Genomic DNA, 18,442 nt, shown 5'->3' on the forward strand with positions numbered 1-18,442 from the left:
AGAAGAATATTATTTAATTAAATTATTTCTCATAAATGCTAAGGAAAATCATGTTACAACGATTGCAGAAACCTTTTCTAAAAGATTTCCTTTTCCACTCCATTTTAAATATATTTTTCAGTACTTAGTTGGAGAACAATAAAAACAATGTTAGAGATTTTCCCAACAAAGTCTAATTTTGTGCGCGCAGCGTATTTAGCAACGTGGTAAAAGAACCTGCTGTGCGAAAAATCTACAAATACAAAGCAGATTTAATAATAGCTCAGCTATTGCTGGCAAGGCACTGACTCACCCACACCAATAAAGGCCGACCAAGCACAAAAAAGTAAGCGCCCAGTTGGGTCTCCTTCTGGGCACGCTGCAGCGGTAGCAGCAGCAGACGGCGCTGACGTGGCGTCAATTGATGCCAGGGCACAAGCTGATAGAGTCGCTGAGCAAACTGCTCACCCTCATGACGCACCTGCTCGGCGCCGAAGCCATAAATGCATAACTGTGTGCTGACCACCAGCGAGAAGAAGCCGAGAAAGGCAAAGTTCTGGTTGGTGTGTGGCATGATGTACTGACAGATCACGGAGCAGTAGAGCACGCAGATTAAGAGCACCTCCACGCAGGCAATGTCCCGAAAGACTACCTCGAAACGAGCCACTAGCTCCAACAGCTGGGCATGTTGTCTAAAAAGCTCAGCCAGGCAACGCTCCAGCTCCCGACTAGCTGGAGACTGCAGCAGATCGACCTGCAGCTGCAGCACGATGCGACGATAGTTCGCCGTCAGGCCAAAGACGAACCAGCCGTAGAGGGTGTCCACACCGGTGGTGGAGCAGCAGAAGAAGGTCAACACAAGCACCATCAAACAGCAGTCGAGCAAATAGATGGCCGGCTGCGTGACGTCATAGGGCAACCTAGGAAAGATTGAGATAGTTCGAGGTGATCGGCAGGTGGCCAAGGGCGACTGTCTGCGGTAACTAGACAAATTCGATAGCTGCGAGCTCAAAGTCGATGCACAGCTTGAACTTTATCACACCATATATAATTCAAGAATAATTTATAAATAATTGAAAAAATTAACTAGCTAACTAACTAACTTTTCAGCTTAATATTTCCTAAACTCTAGGCAGAAATATAGTATATTTTGGGGTATACACAAAACCGCAAAAAGGGATATTTAATATTCAAGAATGAGAACAGGAATTTGGCAACTTGTAGATAACTTTTTGACCAAGACTGTGCTATAATAATGGGTAATGTATATTCTCATATATATTTTGGGAAAAATAAAGTCCACATATGGATTATACTTTAAGCTTTAAGTTTCCCAATTTGTGGGCAGAAATGGAAATTCAATATTGGTAAATAAATAAGAATGAGCATTTAGCTGATCTTTGCTTAACTTTTAGCTAGCTAATAAAAAAAAAAAAAAAAAAAAAAAGAAACAAGAGAAAATATTTTGTGGAATAATTAGAATATATACGAGTCCATATTTGGACTACATTTTAGGCTGCGCAATTCCTCATTTCTAGAAAGTATTAAACTATTTGTAATACTTACTATAGGTCAAAAATAAGTCAAAATTTGACAATTTTAAGATAAAATATTAACTAAGTTATTTAGTGTGTGAAGCTTCTAAAATCTTTTCCATCCTACATTTGACTTTAATAAAGCATCAATAAAGCATTTCTAGTTCAACAACAATAGCCAATGTGAATAAGGCCGGGTCCCAGCGCCCGACTTTTTTTTTCTTAGCTCTGATTCTTTATGAAATAATTATTATTTTACTTTCCTATTTGAGAGGATGAGAGCACTATATAGAGCTGCTAAAGCAAGCTTCACTATTAAGCACACTCATGAATAAGCATCTTCATAACTTAGCAAAGATCGGTATAGTGGAAGTGTTAGATCATTTAACATTAAGAGTTCTAAAGTAAACCGCCCTAACGCTTCCCCCTGACTAATATATTTATTTCTGCGATGGTCACTTACGCGACACGAAACGAGCTTACGGGCACAAACTGGCCAGTTCGATAGTAATGCAGAGCGGTTGACGAAAGCGGCATCAGCAGAAAGGAGATGCTGGTGCCGGCACACAGTAGGAAATATATGGCCGAGAAGAGCTGGCCGCGACGATTCTGCAATTGCCAAATGCGTAGCTCAGCTGCGTTGGCAGTGGAGCGGCGAAAGGACGCATGCAGGGCGGCAATGAGAGACACCAGCTCTGGGCACTTGATCACAAAGATGGTCATCTTCAGCAGCGAGGAGATCATCTGGACACCGTGCATCAGTGCCTCCGAGCAGAGCACAATATCGCTGCGATGCAGCACAATGAAGGCGCAAACGGTGCACAGCTCGAAGCTGGTGGCAAACACCATGACGTAATAGGTGAGCGACGAGCGTAGCACTTGGCGATCTGGTTGCAGATCCAGGCCCATGCGGGCAAAGGTGAAACGTTGCGTCCACAAATCAGTTAAACAGGCCTCCAGCAGCTTGGACATCCCGATGCCAACTGAAGCGTTGGAACTGGCCGCAAGCAGCTGGGAACATAGACGGTCACATTTTCTTGCATCCACGACAAACATAATATGGGGGTGTGGACGCTTTAAATTAGTTTTCGAGTGTGTCGCCTAATTGGCCTTATAAATAAAATGTTAATTTGTCGGTCTTCATTAGAGCAGCAGTTGACACAAGCCTAGAAAACTTGGCTAAGTAAAACTTTATGGCAAATGATTTAATTATACGCCCGGGGTGCGGGTCCAAGTCCACACCTACCAGCAAGACAACCAGGCACCTGTTTTGCACAGTGGGCCAATATCGCTGTTGGCCGAATACAATTTTGCAAATGCTCTTCGACTAATTACGTTTGGCTTGGTCCGACAAATATGAAGTCGAATTATGAATATGTTTTCTAAAACAATATCCAATATATAATTGGATATAATATGATATTATGTATATTATATTCCATAAATATCCTATAAATATGGCAAATTTAAGAGTCGAAGGCAATTATCTACTTGATCTATTTGAAATTATAAAAAATTAACATCTAATAAAATGATAAAATTGATGACATTGCTAATCGGTTGATTTTAATCAATTTAATAATATAAAATTTATTAAAAATTCATTAGGTACAAATGCACAACTGAAACAAAACTAAAGTGGTAACCGACTCAAGTCCTTATGGCATAGGACATACATAGCTGGCCGGAAAGGAGAATAAAATACCTTCATCGTGTCGCTGATTATATTAGAAATATTTGTAATCCGATTGGGCTTTTAGTTCTTAATTTTAACATGTTTTGTTTTCAATGTTTTTATTTTTATTACCATATGATATGCTGATACTGTTGTCTAGCAACTTTTATCATAGTTCATAGTTTTGGTTTTAAGTAGCTGAGTGTTGATATTTTCAGTTAGTAGATGATATATGTGTTCATTCCGTTTAGTCTGGAGCACGTTATATTTTGCTTGGCTGAGGACCTGCATGCTGACCCTAAAGGCATCGAACTATTAGATCTGTTGGGTAGGCCCTTTTAAAACCTTCTTCTTCGCCTCCTTAACAGATTCATTGCCAGGACGTTAGAGTCGTTGTGGAGCTTAAATAGGCAGCTGCTTATATGTTGATAACGGCCTGGATTTTCTATGCTATTCTAACGTATTAAATACTAAGATGACACTCATTTATAAATTAGTAAATCAATAAAAAAATGTTTTTTTTTATCAGGATTCGAATTTATTTATACAAGTCTTGCCTTAACTCAGCTACTTCTTCCTATAGCTAAGGTAAATTTATTGTGTGATATTTCCATTAATTTTTTTTTGATTAAGTTTCTTCTTTAGGCAAAGAATTTGCATTTGAATTTCTCTGGCACCACTGTGGACAACTGCAAGATTCGTTGGTCGATCAGGCGTACGATTTAATGGCTTACAACTGCTTGGCCAAAAGTAACAGCAACTGTAACTGGAACTGTAACTGGAACTGTGACTGCTACTGCTTTTGCTGCTGTCTCAGTCATGGTCATTGTCCGCTAGCGGTTCTTATTACATGTGGGCCTGCTTTTTATATATTTATTTATTTTTTGTGGGTTATTTTTTTATCTATCGACAGTCGCAGAATTCCCGACTTGGTGTCCGACTTTGGTATATGTTTTGACATTTGGAGGCTGGCACTTAATTTACGGCCTCACCTTTTTCTATGCACACACACATATATATATTTATATACATTTATGTACAGACTGCTAGAGTGTCAGGCCCAGGCCCAGACCCAAACCCAGACTCAAACTCAGACTTGTGCACACATTTACAAAACTGTGTGGCCCATTGGTCAGGAGTGGGGCTTGGAAGGGGGCTATCAAGCACACACTAGTTGCGTACTATGCGAGTATTTATAGATCGCGATAAGCTTGGCTTTCCTGTCAGCGCTGTAGTTGGGTGTGCGCATGCGATCAGTTTTGTGGCTTTGTGATTTTAATTAACCAACCGCCAGTTGGAAACTAATTAAAAGTCTTGCTACGCTTGCATTGTACAGAAATTCAATTACTCACATTGCCGCCCATTTTGTCGTGGGAAAACATCAAACTCGTTCCAATACCAATTTAAATCGGACCGTACCCAAAACTCGAGCAGAGGTCAATGCTGCGTATACTTAATATACCAACGTGTGGATATAACCCATAAGACACGTGCACAGTGGCTCTTGAGACCGGCGCGGGCCAGAGCAAAGCACCTTTATAAATATGTCCAATACATTCTAATTAGCCATATTGTTAATGAACTAGGTGTGCATTTGATAAACACCCAATCACCTGATAGACGACTTTTTAATGGGGCTTTTCATCATAATTAGCACAACATGAGAACAGTTCCGTTCGAGCTGCTGCCTGAATTTAACTAGTTGTCATTGTGCTTGTTATTATTATTATTATTATTATTATTATTATTATTATTATTATTATTGTCTTTAATCGCCTTTTGATTGCTGGCTTTTAAGCTAGCATTTTTCGTGGCATATTTTTTCTGCTGCGATTCGACTTGCAGCAATTTGTTGACGCCAATTTCAATCGATATCACTTACAGTTGAAGTATTTTGTTTTTTATTTTTTTGGGCATTTACAACAAATTTGTCGTCAAATAAATGCTTTATTGTAGACTCGTGCACAAACAAGCCATTTTGTATTGACGTCTCGAGCGTTTAAGAACTGTTCTCAAGTGCTCATTTCCTGTAAACTTAATTGCATTTAAACTCCGTCTTGGATTGGCATCTGGCCCACTCCTCCTCCAAATCTCCCCGCTCTCAATTTACCCAAATGTAGTTGTTATACTCTGTGGAGTGCGGAGCGAAGAACATATTAGGGCTTGTGCAACGTTCCTTCAAATATCTAGTGTACTGCTTATTTAAAACAGAACCCCGAAGTATTCGAATATATACGCCACACCTACTCCCCCACTCGCGCCTACACAGCTACAACTGCACTGTGAACGTTCAATTGCCTCGAGTTTGTTTCACGCCAATGTTCTTACTCGTATTTTTTTAATGTGATTTGTTTCTTTTATTTTGTTTTTGGCAGCTCTTGAAAAACCGTTTTGCATGTTACCTTGTGGCAAGCATTTGTCAACGCGCCTAACTAAGCCGAAAATAACAAATTTTTTGTGGCATAGGGTTGTCGGGTTGTCGGGTTGTCGGGTTGTCTGTTACTTGTTGTTCGCCAGTTTGGTAACAACTCAACAGAACGCGCAACTCGAACACCCACTCGGCAGTCAGCTGCATGAAAATTCGCGCTGTTGGCTAATAAACTTCAACAGCAAAAGCGCAGCTTTGGGCCAAGCGCAACTGAAATTCAATCACACACAGGCAGAGACACAAGCGCATACAGAGACAGAGGCTATATAATAACGCGCAGTTACAGCAACAACTGGCAAGCACTTTGGATAAGCTCCAAAAAAAGGTTTACATACTTCACACACACACACATATATATATACATATATATATATGCACACCCCTTGGTGTGCTATTGCTTTTGGTTATTTGCCTTTCGTGCCGCTGAAAACTTTATTAATATCCAAATCGTGCGCTTAATTGAAATTTATTGTTAATGAAAACAAAATTATGGCAAGAAACTATGGCCACTTGACACGAAAGAACCAAGATCGGCCAAAGAAAACGAAACTCTTTGCCAGTTCAGCAGCCAAAAAGTCAACAAGGTAAAAAGCAGCCCGCCAAAAAGAGCAGATTTTGTCGCCCACATGGAACCAGAGCGAAACCAAAACCCGAATCAGAAACTTACAACAGATACAGTCGACCCCAAAGTATAAACAGCATTTGAGTCACGGTCCCCGGCCAAGGGCCTCCGTTGGCTGGCTCTGTTGGCATTAATTTGGCATTTAAACGCTCATTAAGGCGACAGGCCCGACATCATGAGTGACAGAATCTGTGGGTGGATATCTAACTGGACTCCATACTGCTGCTCGTATATCTTTGTTGTACTCGCAGTATACTATACTAAGAAAAAAACGTGCTGACAGTCAACTCCATTTGAATGTTCTGCTGTTAATAGCTATTGAGACACGCTGAAAATTTGGCTAATTATTTTTGTGATTACCGCCATTAACTGCAGCATTTACTTTGTATCTGCTGGTCTCCTAAGTATGTCATGCATCATAAGCTGGTTCGCACTGCAGAATATATCGATACCATGTGCACGCATTTCAAGTCTTTGACAGGAATTCACAATCTAAGCTGTTGCCCGAACAGAATTCATTACCCAAAATTCACCAAGTTCTTGTGTTTTAATTTAGTTTCGAAGGTCAATTTGATAATGACACACAAATTCCTTTAACTAGCTTTTAATTATTATTGTATAAGAAATAAACCGAAAGAGTTTTTTATATCTGCCACTTAAGGTATAGCCCGGTCAAAGTTAACAATAACTCTTCACATTTTTAATTGATTTTTTTTTTGTTCTCAGTTCTGTTAAGGCGAAGTTCGCAATTTTATATTTCATCAAATATTTAACATCATGTCAATTATCTCGTATGAACGCTAGCAAAGGTACATAAATATTCACCCTTCAAGGTATTTAGTTGCAGCTGCAAGACCTCCCAGTTGGCTGTGCAGTGAGCAGCTGATCGCTTCTGTTTTAACTGGCAGTAAATAAAGCTTCTTAGAGGCATTTGGCGCACTGATATCAACAGCTTAAAAATGTAAATGCGAGAGTGCTGCTCTCAGGTAAATATTGAAATGTCTCAACGAGCGAGGCTCAAGGCGACTTTGTTGGCAGCGGCTTCTGTTTGTTTAGGCGCCTCCAAGCTGCTTTTATTTTGTCTTAGTTTGTTTTTGTTTTTGATTTTTTTTTTGTATTTATCTACGTATTTAAGCCTTTCACAGTCGCAGTAGACATTGTGATGGGCTACCCTGGCAGCAGCCATATTTAACATAGCCCACAGTTTGTTGCCAACTAATGCAAATAAATTGTGAACAGTCACTCGCTGGGAAGACAAAAACACGCCGGATTGTCAGCGTGCTCATCATCCCGAATCGTTGACGTAGTCACAGTTTAAGTTGGCGACGTCTTCGTCTCGGTCGTCATCGTCATAGTCAATCCACAATCGTCATCTCCATCGTTGGCATCATGGGCTCAGCGAAGCAAGATTTGTGCTGTGCATTTGAACAACGCTTAACAAATGATTGCTGTGACATTATTACCCAACAAAAACAAAGTAACTAACTAAATATTAACGAACTGAAGACACCCTTTTGCAAGCACACGCACAAGTCAAGTAAAAAAGAAGTCGTTGGTTCCATTCAGGATTTTCGACCCAAATCCTCAAGCTGGGTTTTCATATCCTTTTACCCAACTTTCAACTATAAACATGGTGTGTTATATATTTTTTTAAATTTATATAAAAAAAAGAATTATATTTTAATATACAATTATACGTTGTACTAAAATAGTACAGGCCGTATGCATCTCGTATCTAAGATGTGGCCTCAATTTATTCCCTACATAAAATTATCAGCAACTAAATAATTTAAATCAAATTGTTGGACCCCAAATTACTTATGCATTTATTATTCTTTAAATTTTTTTAAAATTATAACTTATTCTTTACTTATAACTTATTGTTTATTTACTATGTTTATTTATAGGTATTTATTATCAACTTTTTTAGTATTATTTAATATTTATTTATTATTTACCGAATATTTAGTTGTTATTATTTACTATTTATTTTTGATAATGCATTATTTATTGTTCATTATTCGTTATTCATTGTCCAATATTCAGTATTTATAATTTATTATTTGTTTATTTATAATCAACAGCAAAGATTTTCTCAAAACTGTTGGGTTAGACTTAGGGTTCGTTTTGTGGAAAAATAAGTATAACTTTATCGGTTCGGTTCATTCTTGATAAACATAAGTATTTGGTTATTAAAAATTAAGAAAATTATCTGAAATCGGCAGTTCCAACGATATTTTTAATTCGTGTTAACCAAAATTATAGAAAAAACCACATTTAGCAAATGTGCATTGCACACATTGGAAACTGTCATTTGATAGCGGAAAGATGAAGAAACGTAGGCAAGTGCATGTAGCTTATTTAAAGGGTATGTGAAGTTGTTTAAATTGTTATTGTCGATTTACTGCTGCTGGGCTACCGTTCGCTGTTTGCGGCTGTTGTTGTTTCTGTTGCTGATGCTGTTCTCGTTTAACTTTTGCATGTTTCCTCTTTGGCAACTGTCAATGTTATGTTGGAAACTTGAAAATTTCAGCAACAACAACAATAAAAAACTAGCAAATTTAAATGTTGTTGCCGTTGTTGTTGTTAGCGTTGTTTGCGTTTGTCGCTTTGTAAATGATTTTAATGCCAAGCATAAACAATTATTTTCAATTGCAACACATTCTTATTGTTATTTTTACAAAGGCAATGGCCGCCATTTGTTGTTGTAGTTGCTGTTTGCTTTAGTTGCAATTGGAATTGTACACTTTATCCGTATTTGTTTTTGAACGTTTTCTGCCATCGATTGCAGATGCCGCAGATGCAACAGATGTTCAGTAGATAAACTCGCGTTCACAAGCTGCCAGCTCGGCCGTTGCACACAATTAGCGCAGAGCTGCAGCAATGGCAACTACTCGGATTCAGGCCTAGTATTGATAAACTGTCAGTCACTCAATCACTCAGTTTGAGCTAGATGTACAGACAGAGCGCGTGGCATGCCAAAGTTCGTGGCCCAAGTCTTTTGTTTTTGATTGAAAGTGCTTAGCTAGCTGACTATTATTTTTTTCTGCTTAACTGTTTGTACTGGCAGTCTCTGCCGTGTGTGTTAATTATGCAACCGCTGTGCCAAACACAAAATGCGGCTGTGTCAGTGCTCAGAGTGCCGCATGCCACACGCATGCAGAAAATGCTTTTTTATGACAGGTCATGCAGCTCCCTAACAACTGCAGGAACTTGAGCAAAGCTATGAATATGCGCATGAATACGAATATTAATATGAATATGTATAATACTCGTAACGGACGTCACAAAGGCAATCGCCCGCATTGCAGCGACCGGACCAGCAAGTACAAAGAATACCCCTGCTGCAACAGCAACAGCAGCAGCAGCAGCAACAGCAACAACAATGCTGACAGGCAGTCTGCTCTTGCATTGATTGAGAGCGTGCTGCAAGTGACAGCAGACCAGCTCGTGTTCGTGTGTGCGTGTGTGTTTGTGTTTGTCAAGTCGAATTCTGCATATGCTCTATAATTGTTTGCGCTTTAAGCCCTGTCAGTCTGTTTAAACAAAGCCAGAGAAGTGTATGCTGCGCATTTTTTAACCTTGTAGAGGGTATGATAATTTTGTTATGAAATGTGTACCGCATAGAAGAAGACATCTCTGAGCTCATAAAATATATTCATATATTCTAGATAAGAATATGTCTCTCTAGCTCTTTCTATGCGAACTAGTCATTGTAGCTGTATGTTATTGCCTTGAAACTTTACATCCTTCTTTTTGTCGCGAACAGTACATATGTCGGAAACGGCGGGATCAGACCACTATATCATATAGGAACGATCGCTCGAAAAGTAGGTTCTTCTATGAACAAATTTTGATTATCAAAATATCTTCAACAAGCTCGGCAAATATTACTTCCTCTATGTTGCTTACATATGAGCCAAATCTCTTTAATATAGCTCCATGGGCAGAATCGAACGAAAAATTAGTTATTGTATGGCAAAATATTATGTTTTTCAAAATATTTTTTTTTAACTTAGAATTTACGAGCTTCACTACTTCTGCAAAACCATAAGGCAAATGTCTACAAGGGTACTGAATCTTCCTCGTACCGAAGATATCCTTACTTTCTCGTTTTATATTCAAGTCAAGCTTCACACAGTAAAAATCATAAGCAACATCATAAAATTTGCTCTGTGTATATTGTTTTATATTAAAACCCCCAGTTTAAGTGTTTAGTTCTAAGTAATAGATGCCAAGCACATATTCATATATATGTATAGTATATATATACATATATAAGCACACACGTATCTTCATGGAATTGTCTACTTGCGATATAATGCAAACAACATTTTGCTTGGCTCTGCATAGGAAATTCAGGCGGCGCTCATTGTTTGCAATGGCCGCAGCTGATTATGACGACGATGGCGATGATGCTGTTGATTATGATGATTACTCATGTCAATTATTATATAAGACTATTGCACGGTCCATCGCTGTTGCCGTTGCTGCCGTAGCCGCTGTCGGCATCGGCACACAACGAAAGCTTCAAAGAGATTCAACAACAACAACAGCAGGAGCAGCAGCAAAATGTAAACGACGGCAGCAAAATGCAATTGATTTTGTTGTATAATTTCTACAGCTTTATCTGTCGGCAGCTGCATTCAATTTATTGAAGATGCGCTGTGCTTTATTGCTGCCAGTTGCAAAAGTGCAGAGTCCAGACCCAAAGCTGTGAGTGCCGAGAGTCAAGTATGGAGAGTCAAGATTCGAGTTGTTTAACGAGCTAAAAACAGCGAGACACACACATACACAAACAAACACTAACACACACTTTGACACATCAGCTTCTCAGGGGTTTCGCAAACGAAAGACTTAAGACACGAACTTTTTTTGTTATTTTTTTTTAACAAACCGTGGCGGCAAAAATAAATTTATAGGGCGCGCTCGTGTCATAAAATTTATCAACCATGATCTAAATTACAATGTGAGCTTGCAGTTTTTCTCTTTCTTCATGCATACACTTACGGGTTGGCACTTGCATATATACTATATTGCATATATTTGCACATTGTTGGGATTTTGCGCTTGTTATTTATTGTTGGCTGGCAAAGGACTTGCCGTGAATAAAGCAAACAATAAATATGTCTGCTTGTCTGTCAGCTGTGGCAATGAATTGCTTTAATCAGTTGTCACTTCATGACCAGCATACTCTGCCCGACAAACAGCAGCCGCTCTTCGGGGTTCGGGTAACAGTTCACTCATGGTCAGCTTTACAGGCACTTCCCATTTCTTGTTCTAGGTGCGTCTTCTTGAAATTGCACTGCACTTAATTTCTTTTCGCCTTTTCTTAACTCAAAATTGCATAACATTTTTCTTATTATTAAATTGAAATATTTCTTTTATGGTAATAACTTTACACAAATCATTATACTTGCACTTTCTTTCTTATAATATGTAAATAAAAGGACAAGAAACAGCTGTCAACTGTCAATTTAAAATAGAAACTTTCAGGCCTGGTGAGAGTTTTCAGCTAGAGCGAAAGTGAAATTGTCTGGATGATGTTGTTGGCGGCGTTGTATGTGCCGCATGAGGCATGCAAATTGAATTGACTACAGAAAAGAAAATACTCGTAAATGTTGACAATTTTGCATAGTACCCAAAATAACAACAACTGGCAACAACAATAACAACAACAACACAAGCAATAACAACAACTTCACGATTTGCTGTGGAGCAGGAAACATTTTATGCGACTGCAAATGCAAGCTGGAACTGAAGCGCCGCAACGCGGCGCGGCACTGTACGAAGCTGAGCCGATTGCAACGTTAACCGGCCATGAAAGAGGAAATCAATGTTGCTGAGAAAAGCCGCACGACAGCCAAAAAAAGAAAAGTCGCACGCTTTTACTGGAAAGCGAAAACAATTTCACTTGCCGGCCACTCAATTGCGTTAGTTATGAGTGCAACAAGCAGCAGCAGCAGCCGCAGCCACAGCAACAACACGCCAGAGACAACTAAGCAGCGACAACATAATCATGCCAATTGACAAAATGTGTCAACCCAAATAACAACAACAGCAACAAAAACAACAAAAAAAGACGAGAAGGAAAGCGACTGTATTGCACTTAACTGCATTGCAATGCCCCAAACAAATTTCCTGTTGGCCAAAAACGCGTAAGCTGCCCCTCATGTTGCTGCCGACGCAGTTGTTGTTGCTGCGGTTGCTGCTGCTGCCGGTTAGCAATTTTTCACAATTTGCAATTATTGAATTTCTTCGATGACATCAGCGAGACTTCCTGTCATTTGATTTTGTTTCGCTAATGCGCTATTAATTTGCATTTGCAATATGTCGAAGCAACAGTTGCTGCTACTAATTAGTTATTGCTGATGTTGCTGCAGTTACAACACGATAATGTTTCAGTTGTTGCTGTTGATGTGCAAACCAGTGGGAATAAACGACGCTTGATTTACACAACTTTCGATTTGGGGTTTAGTGCGTGTTGAGTAGAAGATGTCGGCGAACTGGCTAACAATTTGTTCAGAGTCATAATTTGGAAAGTTTTAAAATTATGTTGCTGAAGTTTTTAAAAGCAATCTAAAGGGTTTTCGATTTATGCATATCTATGCTCATCATAAAGGATTAGTTTCTTTCGAGGAAGCTCACTGTATTCAAAATACAGGAAAATATATATAAATACGGTTTGCTCCAGCTGCCTGGTTTGAGGTTCAGTTTTTTGGCTTTTCACAACTTTTCACAACCTTAAGCCCAGATTTTTGTTTAAGCCTTAACTTGTCATATATTTTTAAAATTCTTCGCTGACAATTTAATTTTATCTGTACAATGGTCTTTTGAACTGAAAATATTGCAAGCTGTGCATATTTTCGCATACAAAATGCGGGATAGATTTAATCTCTACCTCAATTTGGCATCTACCAAATATGGTTAGATAAATGCTACTATTGGAGCCCAAGCAATTTATGCCTATGGGCTGGGTCTCCCTCAAACGTTTTGGATTTTATTTCGAATCAAACCATTTATAAAAATAAATATGGTTTGGTTCGGGCTGTTTTGAGCCCTTGAAATAGAATCGAGAGTGTAAGAAGTTTTACAACTAAACATTGTAAACATTTGCTTAGGTATAAGTTGATTAATTCTAACATATATTTAAATTCCTATTGAAATATTGTTGTACAACCGAGATTTGTTTTAAGGCTTAGCAAGTATTTTGTGGGGTTATGTTAACTTCTTTATCTTCTTTTCCAATGCTGCTGAGGGCCTAGTCGAATTCAAGTATATATTTTTTTTTTTTTACATAACTATTATTTTTATTAAAAATCTTCCCGATTTTTTGTCAGTTAAGTATTGCGTGTATCTAGTATATGTCATATAACATACTTGCATGCTACCAAAGCTTGTTTTGTGTTTGAGTTGTGTTTTTTTACAGTATTGATGAACTGAAATGGGTTTGCCGAATCATTTGACAAGGCATTGCACAAATTCGGTAAACATAATCTGATGTTGCAAGCAGCACTCACAACAACAGCAAGTGTCATTGACTAATGTTGCATGAAGCGCATAAAGCAAGCAAACCACAATAACCAAAACTTAAAACCAATCTAAAGGCAAACAAAACAATAGAACAGCTTCCAGTTGCCGCTCAAAGTTGCCGCAACCGTTTCTGCGGTTTCTGATGCGGCCCAGGCCCAGCCCCAGTCGCTGTTGCCGTTGCTATTGCAGTTGCAGTTGCAGCTCCCAAAAAAATAAAAAGACGACCCAGCCACTGAGTCACACTGAGCCACTGAATGGCAATTTTGATGGCATGCCTATAATTTAATGCGGCTTTGTGTGGCATGCACCCATACAAAGTCATCTTTGCCGCTCGTAGCCGAAATGTGAATAGGTTGGCTGGGTCAGCTTTAACTCATCAGCTTTAGAGAAAAGCGGGTGTGGGGGATAGGTGCTGGGTGGGCGGGAGAGGAGGGTTACTTGCTGGCTGCTTGAGGCATGTGGCAATTAATTTGAGCAGCTGCCACGGACTGACATTTGCGGCAAACGTGAAAGGGCGCAATTTTTACAATAGAAACATTTGTCGCAAGACACCTCCGCCCCACAGCCTCTCATCCAGCACCCCCAGCAACCACCTTTGTAAGGGGGCCCCCAATCACCGTTGCTGATCAATTCAACGCAGCCAATGTGGCAACATGGTAGGCGGCTTCGATGCGCTGCGCCGTGCCAAAATGTTAAATGGGACAAGACGACAACAACGACGGGTCGGGGCACGGCTTTGCCACGGAGATGGAGTTGGAGTCGGTGCCGACCACTTGCCACACCAGCTGCAACAGGCAACAACAAATGCAACAAATATATATATATATATATTATATGTATATATATATATGTATTTATATTCGACCGCTGCCCGAGTCCGGGCATGTCTTAGACTTTGTTTCTTTTTCGTAAATGTCAGGAAAAAATATTTTTCTGAAAATCTGTGCAACGAAGATCGCGCCGGCAGCTGCATTCCTCAGCGGCAACATTTAATAGGCAAAATGGGTTATTAGGCAAAAGTCCCGCCGCCTACCCACACCAACCAACTCTCCAATGTGGCAACAAACCTCGCCAATGAAGAAGTTGCAGGTTTCTTCACACTCGGTTCACAGCGGTTGCAAATGTTTTGTGCAATGTTTATTGCGCAGAAATTGACCTTTTTTCTTGTGACTTTTTTGTATATTTCTTCTTTTTTTTTTGTGCCCTCCCTCATTATTTTTTGTTCAAGGTTTGAGCAATGAATGGGAATCCGCAATAGCTATACAAAAACCTAAAGAAAATTTCATTTGCTGCGCTCAATGCCAGCACGACAACAACAGCGTACTCCACGCCTCAAATTGATCAGCTTTGTTGGAACTTCAACCATGGGAAATTTGTTAGCGCCGCAAATTATTTTTGTTTTTTTTTTTTAGTAATTTCAAGAATATTTCCACCACAAAGCTTAGGTAATAGCTTAATAGCTTAGGTAAGTAATACCTTTAAATATCAGTGCTTACTATCTACATAAATTCGACTACGTAGCATAATTCTAATCAATTGGTATTTTGCCACATGGAACTTCATTTGATTAAGTTCAATTTAATTTATTCGCAAGGAAAGCGAATGTCAATCAATGGCAATAATCTTCAACATAGACTTAACTCACACTTGCGTGTTAATTATTTAATCTTGCAGAGATTTACACTTAAGCTGAAGAAATAAATCAGAAGCTGAAAGATTCGTCCGGAATGTTCAGGGTGAAGCTGAAAGACTGACCACTTGCCTTGTAAATCCTCAATCCCTTGAGAATTGTCACTTAAACTAAAGAAGTCGCTCGAAATAAAACTAAACTGAAAGAGTCGTCTAAAAATGTGTCAGATTTCAGTGTGAAGTTGAAAGACTGGTCACTTGCTTCGTAAAAGCTCCTATATCCTTGCTAAGAGTTCCCGTTAAGCTGAATCAGTTGCTCGAAGTAAAACAAAACCTGAAAGAGTCGACTAAAAAGTTAAATGTGAAGCTGAAAGACTGGTAACGTATGTTGCTTCCTTCCTATGTTTAAAATATAAATGATTTTGAATCCTTGCAGAATTTTCATGTAAACTGAACTCGTTTCAAATAAAACAAGACCCGAATGAGATAATAAAAAAAGCCTGTAGAGGTCGCACTTTAGCTGCAAACCATTTTAATATAAACCTAACAGACTGGTCACTAACTTTTTCATGTGAAAGGGAAGATTATTTAAATAATTATAGAAATACGTTTGAGTGTGTAATGCTAAAATGTCACAGGCATACATAATAATTTAGTTATAAATATAATAATTTACTATAAGGACTAGAATACTGAACAAGATAATCACAAATGTTGCAAAAACATAGAACGTTAGCTGGGCGTAAATAAGAAAAATAAGTAAATAGAATACTTCCCATCTCTTTGTCAGTACATTTTGGATCTTATACCATGTAGCCAAAGAACATTGTACATTTATTATATTTTCAACTGCAAATATATTAATATTTAGTATTTGTGTTAAACTCATATTTATTAACATACAAACTATCTATTTTCAACAGTTTTTTCTATGGTGTCGCGCGGTACAACTCATCATAGGATAATCTGTTAAGACACATTTTCTCAATTTTTCAGTAATCATTGTCAAAACAAATATCGATTGGCTTTAAGCTATCCATTTTGACATTCGAAACATATTAACAGCGCCTTTGCTGTTGGACATGGACAACAACAATTCAGTTGTCGCACTGGACGCCATCGGGGAATGTGGCCAACTGGCAAATGCATTATAATAAATGTCCTATGATTGTCACAGAGCTGTCAAATGTCAGCGAAATGTCAGTTACATGGCCGCATGGCATCGATAGCGCTTCTAGCTGATCAATGATCAGCTCAGCGATCATTGATCACTGATCGATGAATGCTAAAAGCCAAATAGACACTCGGCTAGGCATAAACGATTGATCTTATGGCGACCTTGACTTTCGAGCGACAATCCAGTGAAATGTCAGGCCAAGCAGACAGAGAGAGAGAGAGAGAGAGAGAGAGAGAGAGAGAGAGAGTTCAGTTGGGTCTGGGGCAGTTAGAAAGAGATATTGGAACGACATAGAAACATAGTCAAGTACATAAAGCCCGAGATTTGGTAAAAAAAAACAAACGTCAATTTAATGAATAGGCAAAACAGAGAAGCGAACAGTGTGAGATACAATCAATGTTGAGTAGAGTCAATCACTTGGACATACCGTACAAATTGTGTATTTTAAACGGATTTATCCGGTTAGACAGGGACATGGACACAGAGGCAGACACTGGCCATATGCCAAGTGGGCTCAATTAAAAGCACGCAGCAGCAACAATCGATGATCTCAAGGCTGTGGCCCCCGCAAAAGCGATTCTAACAATCAAAGAACCAAAAAATGTATATCCACATATGTTTATAATATATTATATGTTCATGTATGTACGACGGCGATATCGATACGAAAAATTAATACTTATCAAACACGACAAGCGAATAACAAACAAATTACCAACAATTGCCATTAAAATATGTTTTCATTACCGTTTAATTGAGTCGAGAGGCCGAATGCCAGTAAGCGTCAGTTAGCGGAGCGGGGGGAGCCCATAAGATTTTTGCTCATGCCATAAGCCAATGGCCAATGATTGTCAGCGTCGACGAGTGTGATTGATTGATGTACGATAAGCGGCAGGGCAGCCACCGACAGCCGAGATTGCGGGGCTCGGTTCATTGGAGTGTAAGCCCCCCACATAAGTCACAAGCACACACACACACACGCATACACACATGGACAAACACACAACACAAAGTCACATAAGTAGAGTAGCTGCCTACCCTATTGTACGCTGGCGCACCCAAATTTGGTGATTCTAAGAGCAACAATAGTAACAACAACAACAACAACAACAACAACAACAGTTAAGACAACGGCGGCCACTTAAGCGCCCGCCGCTAAGATCAATTTGAGGCGATAAGATTAGAGGGCGGCCAAGCGAATTGTGTATGGAGCCAATTGAACGCCCACAGCGTCGCCACAGCAATCCCCAAAACTCGCTACATAGAAGCATCGGGCATTTCTCAATATCGCTACGCACCGTGGTGCGAATAAAAGGAGAACATATCGATTGTGTAAATCTGTTTTATATTAAACTGAAGATCTCTACATAAAAACGACAATTCTGCAAGTTTTATATCATGCTCAGATAATTTTCTTTTAATCTTGTTAAAATAATACACAAGTTTAGAAAATTAGGATCATTTTTTTGTATATAAATAATCCTGATGTTTATTTACTATCTAACAATTTAAAAGGTTTTTGGAGTATATCAAATTATATACCGCAGAGAAAGACTATAATTATATGCACCTAGAATTAAAAACAAAAATGATTGAACGTAATAAATAATAAGATCATAGTACAAAATAATTAAACAATAAACGATACAAAATCATTTCGATATGTTTGAACAGATAATACAAACGGATCTCGAGCCAGCCAAACAAATAATTACAAATTATAAAGCAATATAATAAAATGATAATGTAATAATATAATAACCGCCAAAGCGTAATCGAAATATATAGACAAAAAAAAAATTAAAGCATAACTGTTTTTTATTTTTGATTTTAATAAATTAAAGACTTGACCTCAATTACAGAT

At 38.7% G+C, this 18,442-nt stretch overlaps 1 protein-coding gene across 1 annotated transcript; it reads right to left on the reverse strand.

The window, feature by feature from the left end:
• Nucleotides 1-172: 172 nt before the first annotated feature.
• On the reverse strand, nt 173-2,486 carry LOC115771330 (odorant receptor 1a). The gene is made up of 3 exons (XM_030716996.1): nt 1,978-2,486; nt 293-899; nt 173-232 (listed from the first exon to the last, which is right to left on the reverse strand). The coding sequence occupies exons 1-3, from the start codon at nt 2,484-2,486 to the stop codon at nt 173-175; spliced, it is 1,176 nt and encodes a 391-aa protein (XP_030572856.1).
• Nucleotides 2,487-18,442: the final 15,956 nt, after the last annotated feature.

Source organism: Drosophila novamexicana, unplaced genomic scaffold, assembly GCF_003285875.2.
Source record: "Drosophila novamexicana strain 15010-1031.04,08,12 unplaced genomic scaffold, DnovRS2.1 tig00000068-arrow-arrow-pilon, whole genome shotgun sequence".
Classification (NCBI taxonomy): Eukaryota; Metazoa; Arthropoda; class Insecta; order Diptera; family Drosophilidae; genus Drosophila; species Drosophila novamexicana.